The 19,535-nt window shown below is 46.9% G+C and overlaps 1 protein-coding gene across 7 annotated transcripts in view; it reads right to left on the reverse strand.

The window, feature by feature from the left end:
* The window catches only part of ZEB2 (zinc finger E-box binding homeobox 2), a 133,055-nt gene extending 121,009 nt beyond the window's left edge, over positions 1-12,046 (reverse strand). For 2 of the 7 annotated variants that reach the window (XM_040971541.1, XM_040971539.1), the window contains exons 1-2: positions 11,836-12,046; positions 8,970-9,111 (exon numbers count right to left, since the gene is read on the reverse strand). In XM_040971541.1, coding sequence (XP_040827475.1) covers positions 8,970-9,042 — 73 coding nt within the window. In that variant the 5' untranslated portion in view covers positions 9,043-9,111; positions 11,836-12,046. Of the gene's footprint in view, positions 1-8,969; positions 9,112-9,303; positions 9,522-10,100; positions 10,190-11,835 lie in introns of those variants that run through there. The other 5 variants (XM_040971540.1, XM_040971536.1, XM_040971535.1 and 2 more) reach the window with 5 other exon arrangements.
* Between the last annotated feature and the right edge of the window lie 7,489 nt (positions 12,047-19,535).

Here is a 19,535-nt window from a genome sequence, read left to right on the forward strand (position 1 = left end):
ATACCCTTTACTTTCTCACACATTTATGGCTGCTTGAACGTTGACACCTACACTCTTTTTCGAAACTAAATAAGGCAATCTTATTTAAGCCCAAATGCAACACCTGTAAAGTTATTCTTGTGCCCAGCAAAAAATAACCCATTAACTCTTTCTTCAGACATACACGCCTCTCTGCTTGCTTTGGAAAGTCTCAAGTTGGAACAGTCAGCCTGAGGCCCGGGCGGTGCAGTTCACATGACCTCCCAGGCTCGAACAGATAGGCAATGCTTCCCCCTTGAAAAGATGCGGAGCCTGAGATAACTCACTGCCTGAGAACTGGCCTCTTGCAGCTCTTCAAGTTAAAGCCCCTTTCCTGATCACCAACTTCTGATGTCTTGAGGAGAGCGGACCAGCTGCTTTGTTCCCTCCAGCTACCTTAGCCTAATATTTTAAAAGCTAGAAATGAAAATAGCTTTGCCAAAGATATTTCCTGGAATTTTTAATGTGCTGCTTTTATTCCTTTTCTCTCTCTTTTTTTCCTTGCCAATTATAAACCACCATTTGGAGGGCTTATGAGCAATGTAAGTCCACCTCATCTAATTAAACCACATTGTTTTAAAAGCTTGAACAGTTTTCATGTCTATAAGACTTGTCTGAATAATAAACTGCTAGAGCCAGAATTCTAAGTGTTGAGAGGGTCAGGATTTTATCTGCTGGGGCACAAGTGGACAGGCACTCAAAGAGTTAAAGAGTGTTCCCGCATTGCTGGGTAGGTTAATATCACAGCTGCCTGGTAAAGCATTATCCCGGTACCTCACTTAACAAAAGCCTCCTTTTCCAAACAGACTCCCACTTTCCCCCCAAGTGTCCAAAGGTGTTTACTGAAGTAAATCTGCCTAAATCCTTCATTGCTTGGGTCATGGGGGTGGATAGAAGGGGTGGAAGGTGTAGGGATAATCTCTTTTTGTAAATTCTGTAAATCTTGTGGGAAAAAGAAAAAAAAAATTCAGGAATCTGTGTCACATGCTCACATACAACTTCTAATATCTCCCGTGAGTCTGGCTCTGATAAGTGCAACATGCCACCACGACTATTGGAATCCCCCACCCCACCCCCTATCCCCACCCCCATCTGAAATAATTCATTCTACTGCTTGAAGATTGTACTTCCAAAGTTGTGCGCGGTGTGCATGTGCACTGTTGCTTAATCTAATTATTGAAGAAAAACTGCCGGTATCTTCACCGTGGTTTGAGGAAGGGGGGAAAAAAAAAAGACAAGACAGTTTAGAAGCAAGATAATGCAGCTGAAAAGTTGTCACGAGAGGTTTTTGCTCTAGCTATGGTCTCATTCCAGTACCATTAACTGCATGTTACTTTTGCTTGTTGCAAATGGAGGTAAATAGCACAGTTAAACCTGACAGGTCCGCCTGCGAGGGTTTCAGTCGTTCCCAGGAAGGAGCCCTGTAGGCACAAACTTTCTCCAGAGAATATGAATACCACCAGCCCCTCCCTACAAATCTGAAAGCATCCAGTTTGAGATACAAAAAGGCTGTCATCTCACAAATGTTAAACATACTAAAAAAATCTGAAAAAAAAGTATGGAGAAGGTGTGAAAAACGTGGCACTTTACAGCCCTCAAAGCTTTTTAAAATAGAACAACTTTTCCCCCTAAAATTCTTTTCAGAGGATTTTTTTTTTCCCTTCTTGGCTCATTTGAGAGTTTCTTTCTTGGCGTTTTTCCCCTTTCATTTGAAAATATGAATTATCATAAAAAGTCATGGGGGAAAATGGGAAAGTCTTTTCCAGTTTTCCTGAGGGTTGATCCATGAGCGCCGGGCAGGAGGGCAGAGTGTGGTGCCCAGGCTCCTGCCTGTGGGCCTCCCTCCCACCTGCAGGGTCCTCACCTCCCTGGTCCACTGGTAGCACAGTCACACAGCCAACTCGGAGGCAGCACTCAAGGGCGGGAAGTGCACACACCTGACCCCATAGCGAACAGGCTTCTGGGGGAGCATCTGATCCCTCTCTGACACTTTCTACCTCAAGTGTTGAGCGGGTGGCCATGAATAGCACAGACAAGCCATCTTGTAACACAATCCGCCTGTCAGGAGGGACTGGGCCCGGTGGAGCATCAACTAGAGAAGGCTGGTAACTAGGCAAAGCTCAACAAACAGCCACAAACACCTAAGTTATTTTACTCAGCTACCACCCTCTGTCTCTGTCTCTGTCTCTCTCCCTCTCTCCCTCTCTCTCCCTCTCTCTCTCTCCCTCTCTCTTTTCATCTTGGCTCTCTGTGGCAGAATGCAAATGGAGACTGCCGGCGGTGAAAGGGCTGAATTGTGATTAAGAAGAAGAAGAGCTCCTTTCTTTGTTCTGCCCTCAGGGGATGTTTACTGGGAGAGACACGGCGGATCAGATATGAAAGGCATTCAGGTCAGCATTGATGTGAGCGAAAGTGAAATCATACCTAAGGCATTCCAAAGACCGCCGTGTCAGGGGTTCAGCTAACGGTGCAGCTACTGTGTGTGTGTGTCTGCCTGGAGAGGCAAACATCTTTTCACAGGATGGCAATTTTTTTTCCTTCCTAATTTACTACAGAATTATAAAAGCCCCCTGCCCCCCGCCCCGTAACCAGCTTGTTTACCTCCCACCAGATGACACAAGAGTTGGTGTTTTCTGTTCTTGTGGACCACACGTGAAATATGATGAAGTTCTAATAACTGAACTGCTTTACCTAAATGAACCAACCAGACATCATCTGAACTGTGAAATATTTAATAATAATAATAATGATAAGCAGGTGTATTCATGTGAGCCACATATATGCATCGTATCTAAGGAAGAACTGTAAGAAGAAAGAAGCCAAAAATACACGCATGAATGGTTTTTCCTCTCACCTCCCTCAAGGGGAACAACACCACACACAGCATAAAACACTGCAGAACATCTTACCTCGAAATCCTTTATTTACTTTGTAACTACTAGTTACACTTTTCCTGAGAGCTTTCACTCTGACACAACTGTCACCCAAGATAAAAGTATTTGGCACATAGTTATTAAGGCAGAGGCTTCCATTGAGCCTACTGATTTTTATCATTTTCCCTTTAAAAAAAATGCTTGATGAAGAAATACTTGGATCCTACTTTTTAAAAGTTTACATTCCCCGAAGCCCAAATAGTCACTCAATAGGTTTTTCAAGTGGGAAGCTGATGGTGTTGGTATAAACAGAGCTATATAAATATATACAAGATTCACAAATCACAGCAAACACACAAATAATGAAGAGGTGCCTGTTTCAAGGTTTAAAAATGAAAAGCAAAATCACAGTTCATCTTCTGATTGCTGAAGAAAGCAAAGAAATGAAGAGGGCTAGGGGTAGGATAGGATTCCATATATTGGTTTTAAGTCATCCTTGCCTCGCCCCTGAATTATTATTTTTTTTTCCCCACCTTCACAGCTTGGCTAAAAAGCGTATTTGGGATTATGTTAACGTCTGCTTTTGTGGTGACATTCAATTCTGTATATTTTCAACTAGTGTTTCTGCATTACAGATTTCCCTCCTTTATCTCTTTGCTCTAAAAAGACAACCAAAGAGCAATCAAAAAGGTGTCTGACTTGGCTATTCAGACAATTGCCCCCTTGTGGGAATGCGGGAATGAATGGTACAGTGGACACCCCAGCACCATTGACGTTATAAACATGTAAATGAAACACATTAGGGCAGACAATCAATTGTCTGTGAGCCTTGCAAACCTGCACTCCCTCTCCGTGTGACAGGCACAAAATAGTGTGTACCTTGGGAAGCCTCGGTGCTGGGGAGGAAAAGGACAAAGAGTTCCTTTTCACACAGAAGAGAATGCACCTTAAAAAGCCTTGGAAGCATTGAAGAATGCACATGACAAAAACTGTTGTGAGGGAAAGAATCTCCCACATCTTGGAATAAATGCGGTAGTGTCAGGGAACTAGCAACGCCTCCGCCCTCTTTTCCTACCTTCAGGGTCACCATGCATCCCTCCCCCCCACTCCTTACACGCCCCCCCCCCCCCAGGAAATAGTCTTAATTCAGCAGTAGGGTTTCTGATAAGCCCTTGGAATTTTCTTCACTTGAAGCAAATGAAGAAAGAAAGAAGGGAAGCATCTGAAATCTGACCTAGTAGTGCAGGGAGCAACTTTAATACTGCTTTTTATCTGTGTTTGAAAATCAATGCTTCAAGATGCGGCACATTTGTTGTGAGGTGTCAACAGAAGAACGATGTAAAGTTTAAAATCCTTAGCCAGCCCTGGCCCCTGGTGGGCCATGACACTGCGGATACCACCAGGCTCTTAGCTCTGCTGCAAAGCCAGCATGTTTCTGCCCCAGTTGACTTTGTGTTCCCAAACTGAAATAAAACAAATAGATCAGGCTAGATACATAGCCCCTGGCCTTGTGAGCGTGCTGCATGGGCAAACTTGCTGAAACTCTCCACACAGACAAGGGGATCAAGACGGACTGGTACCTGCCACCACACCGCCTGAACGTTCTGACAGCCAGCTAATCGAGCTCCCTGGGAGACCAGCAACTTTAGGAAGAAATTCACCTGCCAGAGATTGCCACCCTTGCAAAGATAACCAAGTTCTGCAGCCGAACTGTGGGCCTTAGGCAACATAGCTGCTTCTGAACATTGGGGGGACTCTTGAACCCAGCTTGCCCCACCCTAATTGTACCTCTCAGGAAAGAGAACTTGCAACCTCATTCTGGATAAGGGATTGCATGTCTTTCCTTTCCTTTCCACGGGAGCACCTCTAAGACAGCAGAAACTTGCCCATCTCTTGCTGTTTCCAAACATCCCCACCAGCAAACACCTCTATCCTTTGGAGGACATGCTGAGCAGACAGATTTGATTTTAAACAGTGATCATCATTTCTGCTCAACAGCTTGTGTCTCCTGTTGGACTCAAAGCCCTGAGAACATTCACCTTACTCCTTTTCATTCACCCACCGAGAAGCAGCGACCAAAAGGTGTTAGTACAAAGTTCTCCCATTCACAACACAATGTGCCCAACCCTTCAACAGAAACTCTGGAGGGGGGAAAAAAAATCAGATCAAACTTTTCTTTCCTTTTCTCATTTCCTTTCCATCCCTTCTGAATTCAGGCTTCTCTTCAAAGACAGCTTTATTTCCTTCTCTAAAACAAATAGCTTTCCCCCATTCCATTGGCATTGCAGCCTGCAAGAGGGTGATGCTGGGAGGCAGCTGGCGGAGGGGAAGCAGGCCCCTCTCCCTGGGCTCTGTGGGAAGCAGGAGGCAAGAAGGAGCATCCCAGGAAGCGCTGCTGGAATCAGGGGCACAGACGAGAAACTTTGCAAGTTGCCAATGGGCCCGCTCCGGTGGCAGGCAGCAGCCAGGCAGCTCCTGCTCCGGGTACTTCTCTCTGCCTCCCTGGCTGCATGGAGATAGTGGTCTATAACCAAGGGAATCCAAAGGGGGCTGGGTTTCCCCCCTCCTCTCCGGCTTTAGTGAAAGTGTTACCAAGTGAGTCAGGCGTCTGAGGATCATCTGACTGAACTTTCTTGAAACCGACACACATTCTTGTCTGCGGGCAACTCGTTTTTTCTTCGCCTACCCCTTCACCATGCTCCCCCTTTCCTCCTGCATATCTTATTTTCTCAGCAGTGAGCCCATTCCTTTCCATGTGGGATAAAGGTGGCTGACTGTCCACTCTGGGTTAGCTTGGTGCTGGCCACTGTTCTTGCCTAAGAATCTGGAAGGTTGGATTTTTTAAGTTCCTCTGTACATCTGCTTTCCTCAAACTGCCTACATCTACTTTGCTTTTTAATAATTGCACACAGCATTGTCTTCTAACCCATGTTCCTGACCAGCCTTTCAAACTCACACACTGCTTTCCACATCTTATCTCCTTGTCGCCTTAGTCCATATATACCCTGTTGACTTCATTAAAATTATATAAAGTGCCATTGTAGGTTTCTGGATGCTCTCCCTCTTTTTCTTTCAGCTTCTACTTCTGTGATGATTATTGTCATTATTTCTTTCCAGGAATTTCTATATGATTTTGATAAGCATCATCATATTTAGCGTTATCAGCAAAGACACAAGCTCAAAAGTGACATCTTTTCCATGAACCCAAGAAGGAAGAAAAATCCACTCAGTTCAGATAAATCCTGGCAATTCCCACAGGGAAAGAGGCATTGCACGCGCGTTTGATGAGAGAGGAAACGAAAGGGGGGAGGAAAAACTCTTCTACCTGCTTCGCAAAGCCAGGACCTTGCTCAGATTAAACCCAATGAGAAATACTGACAAGTAACCAATTTATAGCATGCTTTCCCAGAGATTATGTGGGGATAAAGACATGTAACAGTCAAAGTTAAAGTAGCTATAAGCCACAGTCAGGTTTGATATTCAGGGTGCAGGGTCTGGGAGAAATGCCTCAGAAATGAACAATTCGACTTTCCACTGGGGAGTGTGGAAGCTTGTCCCAAGTTGGTGGCTGAACGGAGGACAAATGGTTGCTGGTCTCTGATCGCACACCTCCCTGGCACTCCATTCCACCTGTGAAACCCCCTGGCGGGTGGGACTCCCACTCAGCTGCCACCCATCAGGGGTCTCCGGAAGTCAGAATCTCTCTCTTCCCCCAGCCCTGAGCTCTGGCCGGCACTCCCTGCTGTGGTCAGGCTGGTCATCGGTGACAAAATCCCCAGGGGAGTGGAAAGAAGACAGTGGAAGAACAAACAAGCAGTCTAAACAGCCTTTCCTGCAAAAGAACACTTCTGGGAGCCTTGCTTTAAATCTCGTTCTCTTCGCTCTCTACCTCTCTCTCTCTCTCAAAATAAATAAATAAAGACTTTAACATAAGAAAAAATAGTCTCCTTGACACAAAGCTTTTGTTACCCAGTTGATCAGCAACCTGCTTCAGATACTTGTAAGGGTGGTGGGGGGGAACCCCTCAACAGATATTGATTCTAGAGAATCAATAACCAACATTTAATAAAAGGAACAGAGGAAACACAAGAGAAGAGAGGGGAACATTAGGTATAATTTTAGTGTCTCTCAATTACCCAGAGATGGGGAAGGGGCGGTCTCCCGTGTGAGGACCACCTTAAATAATGCCAGACACCAGAATGAAGAAAAATTAAATTAAAAGATAAGAGAGGGAGACACACTTAAAAAGCAGCAGCCTGAACTGAAGCGTGGGGAAGCAGCTTCGACTCAATCATTGTACTTTTTTTTTTTTTTTGTAATACTAAGCCAAGCAAATAGATCAAAGACAGCACAAAGAGGAAAGGCAGCATAACGTAACAAACAATTTCTGACTAAAATTCCTCTGTCACTCCCCCATATGGCTCGACACCTCCACCACAACAAGCAGAAGACACCACACACACACACACACACACACACACACACGAGACAGAGGAGAGAGAGAGAGAGAGAGAGAGAGAGAGAGAGAGAGAGAGAGAGAGAGAGAAAACATCATTTGTCTCTAATCAAAATTCTCCGGTCTTTGTGTGCCTCTCCCTCCAGCACCCGCAATGCACCCCCAGCCGCCCCCTCCCGCGCCGCGCCGGGCCTGGCCGGGGCGCGCACCCTTGTCTTTCCAGGGGGAAAGTTGCTCCAAGTGGGCCTGGGCGGGCCGGGCCAGGCGAGGGCCGGGGTTGCTAGAGGCCGGGAGGCCGTCCGGGCGCTGCGACCCGCGCCCAGCTCGGGAGCGTCTACGCGGCGGCAAGCGAAGGGAGCGAAAGTTTCCTTTCGAGTGTGGGCTGGCGCGGGTCCTGTTGTTTGTTTTGGGGGGTTGGATTTTTTTTTCTTCTTCTTCTTCTTCTCTTTAAACTCAGTATCCTCCGGCAGCTCCCTCCCCCCTACAGCCTAGCTTGTCCCCAGCCCTTTCCCCTCCCCCCAGGCGCCTTCGGCGCTCTTGCCAATCACTTTTCTCTTTTATTCCCACGATTTTGTTTGGGGTAATACCTAGGGGGTCTCTCTCGCTCACTCCCTCTCGCACTCTCTCTCTCCTCTCTCTCTTTCGTCTCGTCCTTTCTCCGGTTCACTCCACGATGGACCTCACTAAACTGTCACCCGCCTTCCATCTCCCACCCCGCGCGTGTGTGTGTGTGTGTGCGCGCGCGTGTGTGCGTGTGTTCTCCCTCGCACCCCCACGTCTCCTTCCTCCTTCCTGACTCAGCCTGGATAACGGGCTCCTGGTCATGTAAAAGATTGCCCGGAAAAAAAAAAGTCTCGCGGAGCCCTGCTCCCCAAGCCCCCCGCGTAGGGGACCAGCGCCTGCGGGAGAGGAAGCCCCCCCACCCGTGCCCGAGCCGCCGGACCCCACGGGGGGCTACCCGAGACCCTCCCACGCTGGGCTCCGGGCGCGCCGGGCCGGGCCGCACTGCCCGCGCGGACCGTTACTTGGCGCACGGAGAGGCGCCTGGGCGACTCCGGCAAGAAACTTTAAGCCTCACTAAGGCAGAGCCCCGGGTCCCCAATCCCACTCTGAAAGTCCCGCTGCCACCACCACCACCACCACCACCAATCATCACCATCACCACCACCACTACCAGCACCCGTCCTCCACTCCCTCCACCCTGGGATCCCGCAGGATCTGGCGCTCGAGCCCCCGCCCTGCCCGGGCCGGACGCTCCAGCAGCCGGCCCCGGGAGCCAGCGGGCCGGGCGCGCGAGCCGCGGAGCTGGAGGCGGAGGCGCAGGGCGGGCGGAGGCGGGTGCGCGGGACTGCGGCCGGACCCCGGCGCTCGGAAGCCCCTCGGGCGCCCGACGCTCACTTGGCCGGGCACTTCCCCAACTCCCCCCCGCCCGCCCCGAGGCTCGGGCGGCCGCGCGCGCTCTGGGCTCCGGCGCCGGCCGCCGAGGGGAGGCTCGCCCGCGAGCCCCGGGCACAGCCGCCGCTGCCGCCACCGACTCGGTCCCTTTCCCCTCTCCCCCTCCTTCTCCCCGGGTCTGGAGCCGCGGAGTGGCCCGGAAAAGTTTGGTTCGGGCCGCTTCTTACCGTTTTTCCTCCTGGGATTGGCTTGTTTGCGCCTCTTGCACCGGGGGCCATCCGCCATGATCGGCTGCTTCATTGATAAGAGCGGATCAGATGGCAGTTCGCATGGACTCGGCGCCCTGCTTCGGCAGCACGCAGGCTCGATCTAGCAACCAAACACAGCGACAATGTGGGCATCGCCCGCGCCCATTGAAACGCGCGCGGGCCGCCCCGGGGAGCCGGGCCAGGGCCCCGGCGAGCACCCATCCGCGCCCCCCAACGCCAAAGCGAAACTTCGGCGGCCCCCTCCCCGCCCCCCGCCCCCAGCCGTGTCCCCGAGGCGCTTTGTGTTTGTTACTGTTTGGTGTGTTGCACTCGCGAGGGGGATCAGAGAGACAAGAATTACATCTTCAAAATGAGTCATAACTCCTGACCGTATGAGGGAATGCACACGGCGGTACAGTAAGACGGCCCGACCCAGGGCTAGGCGGACCCTTTGCTCCGAAAAAGTGCTCAGCCGGGCTCGGGAACTTGGAAGGGGGTGAGGCGAGGCTGGCTTTCGCTCTCATCTTTTCTCATTCTCTCCCACCACCACCACTGCCACCTCCAGCAGCAGCAGCAGCAGCGGCGGCAGCACCGCTACCACCACCACCACCAGCACCACTCCCGTGCCGCCCCATTTCCCAAGAGGAGAGAAAGAAACAAACAAACAACGCGAAACAGCCCCTGGATGAAGAACACTCGGGCAAATTGATAATAGTAATTATAGGAAGCCCACTCGGCCCGCGCCCCCTCCCTTTCCCTCCCCTGTTGGAGTTCATCGAGCCACTGTCTCTTCCTGCCCCCACCCCACCCCCGCCTCCAAATTAAGATTTCCCATTCTACGCCGCAATAAGAAATATAATTATAAGCCTCTTTGGACACTGTCCCTCCCCGCCCCCCCCCCATCCCGCCACTTTGACAATATTTACTTAAGTATTTGCCCCCATCTCACTCACACACATGCTCCCCCACGCTGGTTCCCATAAATATTGGTTTGGAGTTGTTGTTAGTGCACCCCCCCTCAAGAAAGGAAAGAGAAAGTCCAACCATGACGGCAAGACTTTGAAGCTCTCCTAAATGATCGTATCCTTTTTGGCTTCGAAACTTTTGTACCTAAAAATCGAGAGAGGCGCTGCATTTTTTTTTTTTTTTTTTTCAGCTGAAACTGTCAAAACTTGGAGAAAGGAAACTCGGAGGCAGGCAGCAGAGGAGGAGAGTCCTGAAACTCGGCGCTGGTTGGGGAAGATGCTGCGCCTCCAGGATTAGTTTAAACAGGGGGGCTATAAAAGATGTAACAGATGCAAACTGTAACACAAGGGCCATTAACCCTTTCTCTGCCGAGCACGCTCAGTCCCCCCACGCCCCGTACCTATTGTCTCCTGTGCGAGAAGCCTTGCGGAAAACCTGGAAAGTGAGTATCAGTTTCCACACATTTGCTGAGAGGGGAGGGGGAGTGTGCAGGGAGAAGGGGAAGTGGCTGTTTCAGAAAGCACCTTAAATTTACCTAAGCCTACCTAGTAAGAGACTTTGGAGTTTGACACATTTTTATCATTTCTTGCCTGTCCTGTTGATTTAAAATTGGGGTGGGGGTGGGGACATGTGGGGTTAGGAGGGGGGAAATCCTGAAATAAAGAAATGGTCACACAAGTGTCTGGGATGAAACAGCTGGCCTTTCTGTATTCATGTTGAGACTGAACCCGCGATTGCATATAACTACATATTTAATAAAGTAAGTTGTTAGTTTTATGAGAGTGTGTGTGTCTGTGGGGGGGGGACATTTGTGCTGTAAACTTTATCTTTGCCTGTTTTATTTCTAACTCTGGAGTTAGTAGCCTTGCCCTCCTCATTACAGGGGAGAGTGTAAAATATAGGAGAAGGTGGAAGATAAACATATTCACGTTAGCCGCCTCACCACTCTTTCTGGGAACTCTTGCTATCTCTTCCTCCACTTTTCTGTGCCAAAGTGCGGACTGGGATATATGTGTGTCTGTGTGCCTGCTACTAAATCCATGTCCACGACACTTTGCCATTTAAAATACACTGTCAAAAGTTAGCCTTATTTCAAACCCAGATATCCTGACAGTACTTGGCTTCCCAGCTACAGTGAACCCCCCCCCCTTCCACTTTGGTAAAACGACTCAAGTTCCATGAGGACTTTCACTTCTTTATTTATAATCACAGAAGTGAGGTGTTACTTCATACACGTACACACACACAAAGAATGAAATAAAGAAATGAAACTCGCTAAGCAGACAAAAACAGCAACTTTCTGCTTAGAAAACAGCCTTCTCCGGTGGGAGAAGATGAACTGTCGTGTCTAACAGCAAGACTGGTCCCGGAATTTGGTAGATTTGCATCGATCAAGTTTTGTAATTATTAACAGGTATTTGCCAAGTTTTAATTACTGACTATAATGAATTGGAAGTAGGTTTTAAAAAATAGAGCAGAAGCTCTCCCCTTGATGAGTTTTTATTTCAGCCACATACTTCCCAATAAAACTTTTCCTAGGCAGGGTAGCAAAAGACACCTTTGGTTACCTGAGTGAACAGGTACAGGACAAATTATTTGGGAAAGAAAAGGAAAAAAAGAAAGAAAAGGAAAAGAAGGAGAAGAAAGGAAGGAGACAGAGCGAGAGTGCGAGAGAAAGCGAGGAAGCCACTCTTGGCGAAAGCTCGCCAGAAAGGACTTAACCTACCTGAAATTCCTACCCACAGCCACCCCTCACATTTCACACTCACATCCCCACTCAAAACGAGAGCGTTCAGAAGGAGGGTGGAGGACGAGCACACCAAAAAAGGATTAAAAAAAAAGGGGGGAGAAAAAGGAGGAAAGAAAAAAAAAAACCTACCTGTGAAGTCTTGTTTGTAGTTTTGGCCAGAAATGGTGAGAAGAAAAAGCATGAAGAAGCCGCGAAGTGTGGGGGAGAAAAAGGTGGAAGCGAAGAAGCAGCTCCCGGAGTAAACTGCAGGAAACCTCGCCCAGAGTGTCGGGGGCAGGACCGTTATTCCTGCGGAGCAGGTTACAACTGATCTCTTTCGGCCACTCCAGGAAACACAAACCTGGGGACGGACTGACGTGTTACGCCTCTTCTAATGACATTTTTTTCTTTTTCTTTTCTGTAGGAGAGAGAGGAGAGACCCTGAAACACGCGCCACCTATCTTTGTGGGGAGGGATAATTGAAGCGCCCTGAGCGTGAGCATCATGTGAAAACGTGATCGCCAAGTTTCTCTCTGGGAAAGGATCTGGGATAGATTATACCTTGAAGTCTCCGCAAACGCTTTAGTGGAAGAAATGAAATTCCACCTCCCTCCCTTCCTCTCTCCCTCCTTCTCGCCTCCCTCCCTCCCTCCCTTCTCCACGCCCCCCCACCCCCCAGCCTTTGGCATCATTATCCTCATCACTAAATCCTACAGAGTACAGGGCGGAAAACGGTGCACACCATTCACAGAACTGGAGAACTCCGAGGGGCGAAAGTTAAAGGGAAAGATCCCGGGTCCTCAATCTCTACTGCCTCTTCTGGTGCGGATATCTTAAATGACCAGATTTGAGATGCACATCAAGTAGCTGGGATATCTCAGCACGGCTGCTGGAACTAAATTCTTTACCCTTTCTCATAAATTAAAAAAAAAAAAATGATGCCAGAGTGGTGGGGGGGGAGGGATGCTGTGTGTGAACTGACTCTTAGGGTGTGTGATTGGGGTTGGAACCCAACATTTAAAAGTAGTTTGGCATTTTAATCAAGGGTCTCTAAGTAAATTAGCATAGAGTGCTGAGTTGACTGATCTCTGGATCTCTCTACAGCTCCCGGAGACCTTACTACAGAGTGAGGGAGTGTGCGTAGAGGCAGGAGGAAAAAGAAAAAGGCCACAGAGGAACTTAGCAGGGAACGGCGAGCATGATATTAAACGACATGGGGTCTAAGTTTTGGAGTACATTTTTTTTTTGATATTGCAATTAAAGTAAAATTAAAAAGAAAAGACTCCACCTTTGCTCTGAAGGGATTGGTTATGCAAATATGGAAGGGATTTCCTGGAGAATACAGCTTTCTACTGTATGGTTAATTAAATAATCACTCAAAAGCTTCCAACGTGACGCTTCTGTCGTAATCCAATCAGGTTACATAGGTCCTAAACAAGAAAGATATTTTCCACATCTGGAAGTCAGCAATTTAGCAAGTACTGCACATTATTAACCAATTCAGAGCCCACTTCCCAGGGGAATTTTTTTTTTGAAGTTTAAGTGTTCTTAACCAATGCTCTGCTGTTTTGTTAATCAAAAAGCTGGTTTACACTGCACATAATTGGAACTAATATAGAAGTAAATAAAGACAGCCAAATTTGAGGATGCTGAGCACAAGCATTTATCGGAAAAGGAAGAAATCTCTTAGCCTCCGATGGCTCAGGCTCAAATCCTTACAGCTCTAGGAGATTTCTTTCTTTCTTTCTTTCTTTCTTTCTTTCTTTCTTTCTTTCTTTCTTTCTTTCTTTCTTTCTTTCTTTCTTTCTTTCTTTCGAGTGAGCACTTGAGAACCTCAGAGCACAAATAAACTTGCAATCCCACAGACTTTGGGTCCCCTTGGAGAAGTAAAGGTGCAGGTGAAAAGAGGGTACAAGCTGCCTCACGTCAGTTTCTCTGCTTTCATACTGTGCAGTATGTTACAGCCCTCTGTTTTCAGTCTGATGAAATCTGAAACAAATAATACTCTGATCCAACACTAGACTTTTACTTATATTAAGATAAACTGCTTTGAACTGTGCTTTGAATATGTGCCTAAAGCAAGACTTTGAATGCAAGAGTCACTGGCAATTGCACTCAAAAGAGGGAAAAGCCACCACATGGGTTGCCACATCCACACTCCCAGAGGTATTCTGTATGTTGTGTGTTTTGTATTTTGTATGTTTATTTTAAGTGTGTGTGTGTGTGTGTGTGTGTGCGCATGTGTTGGGGGGGTGGATAATAACCACCCAGCATGACCATAGTTAGATTTTGTTCTAGGTTGCAAGAAAGTAAATTTTCTCAGTTAGTTACAGACTCACCTCTTTCCTAATTTGAGTCTTTAGATCAAGTATGCCCTACAGAGAGGAATATTCAAGATCCTCAGCGTAAAAACTATTTATTAGTCAAGAAAAGGATTTCCAGCATAGGTCAGATATACTTCTTACTTTTTATATTTTACACTTATTTTACCATTAGATATCTAAACTAAACATGTGTATGACTTACCAAGTTCCACCTCTGAAATTCATCACCACTGTGAATACCTAGTTTTCTTCCCCCCATTTAGATAATTTGAACCCCTCTTTGTCTGGAAGTTTGCTTCTAAGCCACCATTCTCCAGTGCTGAGGGAAGAGGGAGCCCACTGGGCAGAGTGAGTTCAGGCTAAGCTCCCCTCCAGGCACCCAGGTAGCGTTTGGAAGCTTACAGCCCAGCTCCACAGAAGCATAATCTCAGGTCAAAAGGGTCCAATGGAATAGCTAACAAAACACTTGTCTTTATTATGTATATTAAATGTCAGGTTACTTAGGAACTGAGAGAGAGAGAGAGAGAGAGAGAGAGAGAGAGAGAGAGAGAGAGAGAGAGAGAGAGACTGACTCTGAAGTATTTCCATTAAAAGCACCTAATCATCTGATTACCCTGGGCTCAGTCATCGTCGCAGTGATAGGAGGCAGCCCCCAACATTTAACACTGGGAGTTCCGACATAGACGTATTTCATGTGGGGTAGAAAAAGGAAGGAACACCAATAATTCAAAGTTCCATCAGGGTGGATGCCTAGATGGTGGCGCAGGAAGGGTCCTCCCGCCCCCTCAGGGCTGAGCGCAATACTGAGGCTGCCCACCGCCCCTGCTTGGCACGCCCCTCCCTACGCGTCAGGCCGGCAGAGTTCCCAGCAGCACAGATGCGGTGGGATGGGAGGAAGCCCACATATAAATTTGTTGGGAACCCTCTGTGAGTCCGAGGGCCAGGTCGGGGACAGTGGGGACCGTAACATCAGTGGGATGCAGGAGCGCAGGGCGCTGGGAAACTCGAGGGCGAAAACTGGGATCTGCTAGCTTTCGGCTCCTCACGCAGCCAAACAATTCCTGCAAATGAGAACTGCTCCTTTCTGGTCTATTTTGCCCGTGAATAATCCACTCGGAGCTCAACGCCGAGGAAGGGGATTCAAACAGCAGATACATCCATGCAAATGTGAAAGATTGTTGCAGGCGACATCGGAGGGGGTGGTGCTGGTGGAAATAATTCCTTAAGGGTTTCCTTGGGCAAGACAAATTGCCTTCCTCAGGATTCCCTCTACTCAGGCAGGGTGAGAAGGATGCACTTTTGTTTTCCAATTCCCTCCAGCCAGGACCTGGTGCCTGTCCCCCCATTCACCTCTCAGTCTGTCAATTTCCTCAACTTTCACAGCGCTTCCCGCAACCCCCCCCCCCCCCAGATGCCCCGGGAGATACAAATGTTTCTGCCCTTGAACACACAGGCTGTGGGAGGAATTCGAATTTGGCCACAGCTGATGATTTTTTTTTCAAAGCAAATTTTGTTTATTTTGTACCATGTGGAGAAAATAAGAAGAAAAAGGTACCAGTTCTCGTTGTGAGACGGAATTGATCTTCTGGAGGAATTATTTCGACCCTGTGTTTTTACGTAGGAGGTGGGCAACTTCTTTTTTAGAGTTGCAAGCCGAAGATGATGAGGGGGACCCCAGGATTGTGTGTGTGTGTGTGTGTGTGTGTATGTGTGTGTAGGGGATGGGGGACGGCCGGGGTCCAAGCCAAGCCAAACCGTTTTCTCACGTGCAAACTCGCAATCCAATCCATTCGGAGTTGAGCCTGCAATAAGAGGGGAAAGTCTATTTTAAAAAAATGTATATATATGTATATGAATATTTGTACATGTATCTCGGGAATATCTCTCTCTGCAAAGTCCTTTGAAATAAAATCTAAATAGGACCAGAGAACCGCAGACCGTCCCTAACATCCTGCTGCGAGGCCCGCAGGCTGTGGAATCTCGCACGTCACCTGGCCCCAGCAGGACGGCCAGCTCAGGGTTGTTGTTCTTGTTGCTTTTTCTTCTTCCTCTTCTTTTTAAAAATAATTTCATGTTTTAAAATGATTTTTAAGAGTCCGAGCTGAATTTCGGCTCCAGATTTTTTTTTTTTCCCCATTGTCGCCACTGACAGGAACCGGCAAACTTCAGGACCCAAACTGAGCATCTTAATTTATTGATGCCAAACAGGTCTGCTTGTTGTCCCCCAGTTCTCGGCGCGCTCTGCCTCCTTCCCCCGCCCCAGCTTCGGTCTCCCCATTTGATCTCCGGGAAAGGCCCCGCAGCTCAGGCGGAGGAGCACGTGGGGGTGGGTGGGACCCCGCAGGACCGGTCTCCGCCCGGGCACCCCGCGACCCCCGCCCCGCCGCCCGGTCAGCTGACCTGGTCGCTCGCGCGCTCCCCTCCCGCCGCCCGGTTTCCGGTCCCCGAGGTCCGCCTGCCGCGCTCGGAGCCGGAGCCGCGGCGGCCGGGAGGTGATGCTGGGGGCTGATTACCATGAGAAAAGGCTGTGCCTGGAAAAACCTCCTCCACGCGACTGTCAATCTCCCTCGGGGAGGGGGGTTGGGGGCAGGACGGAAAGGGGCCCTGTAGGAGTCACCAGAAAACTTGCAGCAACTTGGATGCGTCGCAGGCCCGAGGAGGTGGCTCTTTTCGCCTCGACTTGGAAGGCTGGGTCGTTTAGGGCGCGGACGCCAGGAGCCTCGCCAGGGAATTGAAAACCAAAGGGGGGGAAAAATCCGCCTCTTTCCCTTCCTCCCTCTTACCCTCCTTTCAGCCCTCCCCGGCCTTTCTCCTCCTTTTCTGGAAATTCTTTCCCAATTGCATTTCCTACAACTCTCCTCTCTATGTGGTATCTCCCTTTTGCAATCTCCTGTTTTCTTTAGCATTGCCTCTTCTCGCTGCGATTCCTTTCCTGCCTCCTTTCTCTGTCTAGATTTACCATTTCGTTTTGAAAACACCATGCTTAATATGCAATTAATCTACCAGTAAGAGAGCAAGGGACTACCAGCAAGAGGCTGCTGAATTGAAATAACGCCCGGGGTCTCCGCATGTCTAAGTTCACCAGGTGTCAGTGGAAAGTAAAATACAAATACAGATTAATCAATATCGCAGCGATCATAATGGCCTCTTATTTTGTGTAATATCAGCGCTGACTGATAGGTTTCTTTAAAAATATTTATATATAATCTTCTTGGAAACCTTGAATAAGTGATATTTGGCACATGGGAATTCTTGAAAACTCAGGCAATCAGAAATGGGTCTTGTTAGTACTGATATTTTCATGGTGCTTGATGTGAGACTTGAGAAATCACAGTAGGTAAGTTTAACATATTCACTGAAGCTGTGCTTTTCTTTTAATGACTAGTTGAAAAGTGTCGAAAAAGAAAAATCCCAAAGCACTCTGCACACTCCTGCAAAGTGATCAATTCAGAGAGAGCCATCCCTGCTAGCATTTTGTACACCTTTGCCCAAATTCACAGCCTGAGCAGTTAGGGCTGTCCGTTACTGTAGCAGAGTGAGTGAATTGGACGCTGCACATATCATATGTGTGGTTATGAGAGTTATTCATTTAAAAGTCAGAGTTTGTACTTGTTTACAATTTGTTTATTTTAGTAAACTTTTAGTCAATTGAACATGTATATTAAGCCTGTTTTAGGCCCAGAAAAATAAAGATGCATTAGAAAGATGCCTTTTATGCTTTGTAATTATTAATTGACATTTTATGATGAATAATTAATCATTTGAATAATTTTGGTATCTCTGATCTGAACACTTATTTGCATATCTAATGCTTGATTTTAAATGTGCTTTTTTTTTTTTTAGAAAAAATTTTATTCTCCCGGGACAAAGAAACAAAGTAAGAGTTTAATGTAAAATTTTTCTTCTATACTTGTAAAAGTTTGTTTATTGAGCTGTAATACTTTTTCTAATCTTTAAAACTTAACGATTTGTAAGCCATTTGTCTAGCAATTACATATAAACATGCGACAGACTACAATTAATTAGGGACTACAACACCCTGTGTAAAACAAAATCATTCCGTTCCACAATGCAGAGACGTGCAATAATTATGCACCATAGTTTCTTGTTGGAGTGTGATCACTGAAGTTTTGATTCTGTTTATATAGGTCTCAAGGTGAAAAACTGAGGCAGCTAAGTTATTAAGGCCAGGTTTTGGGATGAGGTTTTTAAAAAATCTTTTATCTATTAATATATGGACCAGTTAATATTTTTTTCAGATTTATTAAGTGAACACAGTGTCCCTGATATCTTTACACTCTGTGGCCACTGAAGTCCAGAGTATCTTGTTTTTAAGATGAGGCTTGCAAATTACTTCCTGTATGATCACAGGTGATTTACTTAAGTTTATTCTTTATCTCCAGTGGTACATCAATGTCTCCTATTCCCTGGGGTTTTTATTAACAAGTAAGTGAAGTAATGTATGAAACTTCACTATATGGTAGCCTTGTTATTATAATGAAAGGTTAAACAAATAACATGGAACATACAGGTCAACTAGAGACAGCATACGTTTTGACTATTAAAATAACTATTTGCCTTTTATTATGGTTCATAGTTTTTCACTGATAAATGAGTGCTGTGTCATTAAGTGCAAAAGGAAAATGGAAAAGCATCGTAAGATTTCCTCTGGTTTGTGATTCTTTAGAACTCTTCAAAGGACGCAAGGCAACAAGCAGTGAAAATAAATAGTGTTCTCTTCGTTTAGCAGTTAATCTATTATACTCAATAGGGGCATAAATTGGTTATAAATATCAAGACTTTTTGAAAAGGAATGTAGCCCAAATGTATGAACCTGAAGTTCCCCATGTTCTTCGGTAACATATTGTCTTTGAGTGCAAGGGTTAAATGTGCAATAGCTCAGAAGCAGGCTTGAGTAAGACTTGTGAAAAAAGTAGGGCAAACTTACAAATTTGGAGCCCAGGAATTTGGCTGTCAGAGCACTATGTGTTGTAAGACCATTCATAAAGAATGGAGCATTCCCTTTTGGAATTGCAGCTATCCTGGGGTCTGCTTTAATTTCAAGTACTTGTAGTGAGGGAGAAAATCAGTTTATTAAGTGGAAAATAGAATTCCTTACTCTCTTCAATGTTCATAGATCAGATTTTCTCTTTGATGTAAAGCTGAAAAAAAAATCAGTAAAAATGTTAAAGGAGAAAAAACTTGGTGCTATATGTAATCCTTATACTAATGACTTTTGTGTTTTTCTTTTTTCAAGACTCCTTGCCACTTGTATCTGAAGTTTCCAGAGGGTCCCTTCATTGTCTCTTTTCTCAAAGGGTCCATTCCATGCTCCTTGCAGAGCAAAACTACCCAAAAGGTCATTTGGACAGTAGCTTAGGGGCTCTGGAGCGCCCCATATCCAAGGCAAGTTCCCTAGGCTTGGCATGACCCTTTCACCCATCCCTGAATTCTGAAGTGGGTCTGAGGGAGTTACCATGGGCATTGTTTTATTAGAAGAGAAAACTGTGACTCAGAGAGAATCAA

Source organism: Ochotona curzoniae, unplaced genomic scaffold (assembly GCF_017591425.1).
Source record: "Ochotona curzoniae isolate NIBS_2020 unplaced genomic scaffold, NIBS_Ocur_1.0 contig_2210, whole genome shotgun sequence".
Taxonomy (NCBI): domain Eukaryota; kingdom Metazoa; phylum Chordata; class Mammalia; order Lagomorpha; family Ochotonidae; genus Ochotona; species Ochotona curzoniae.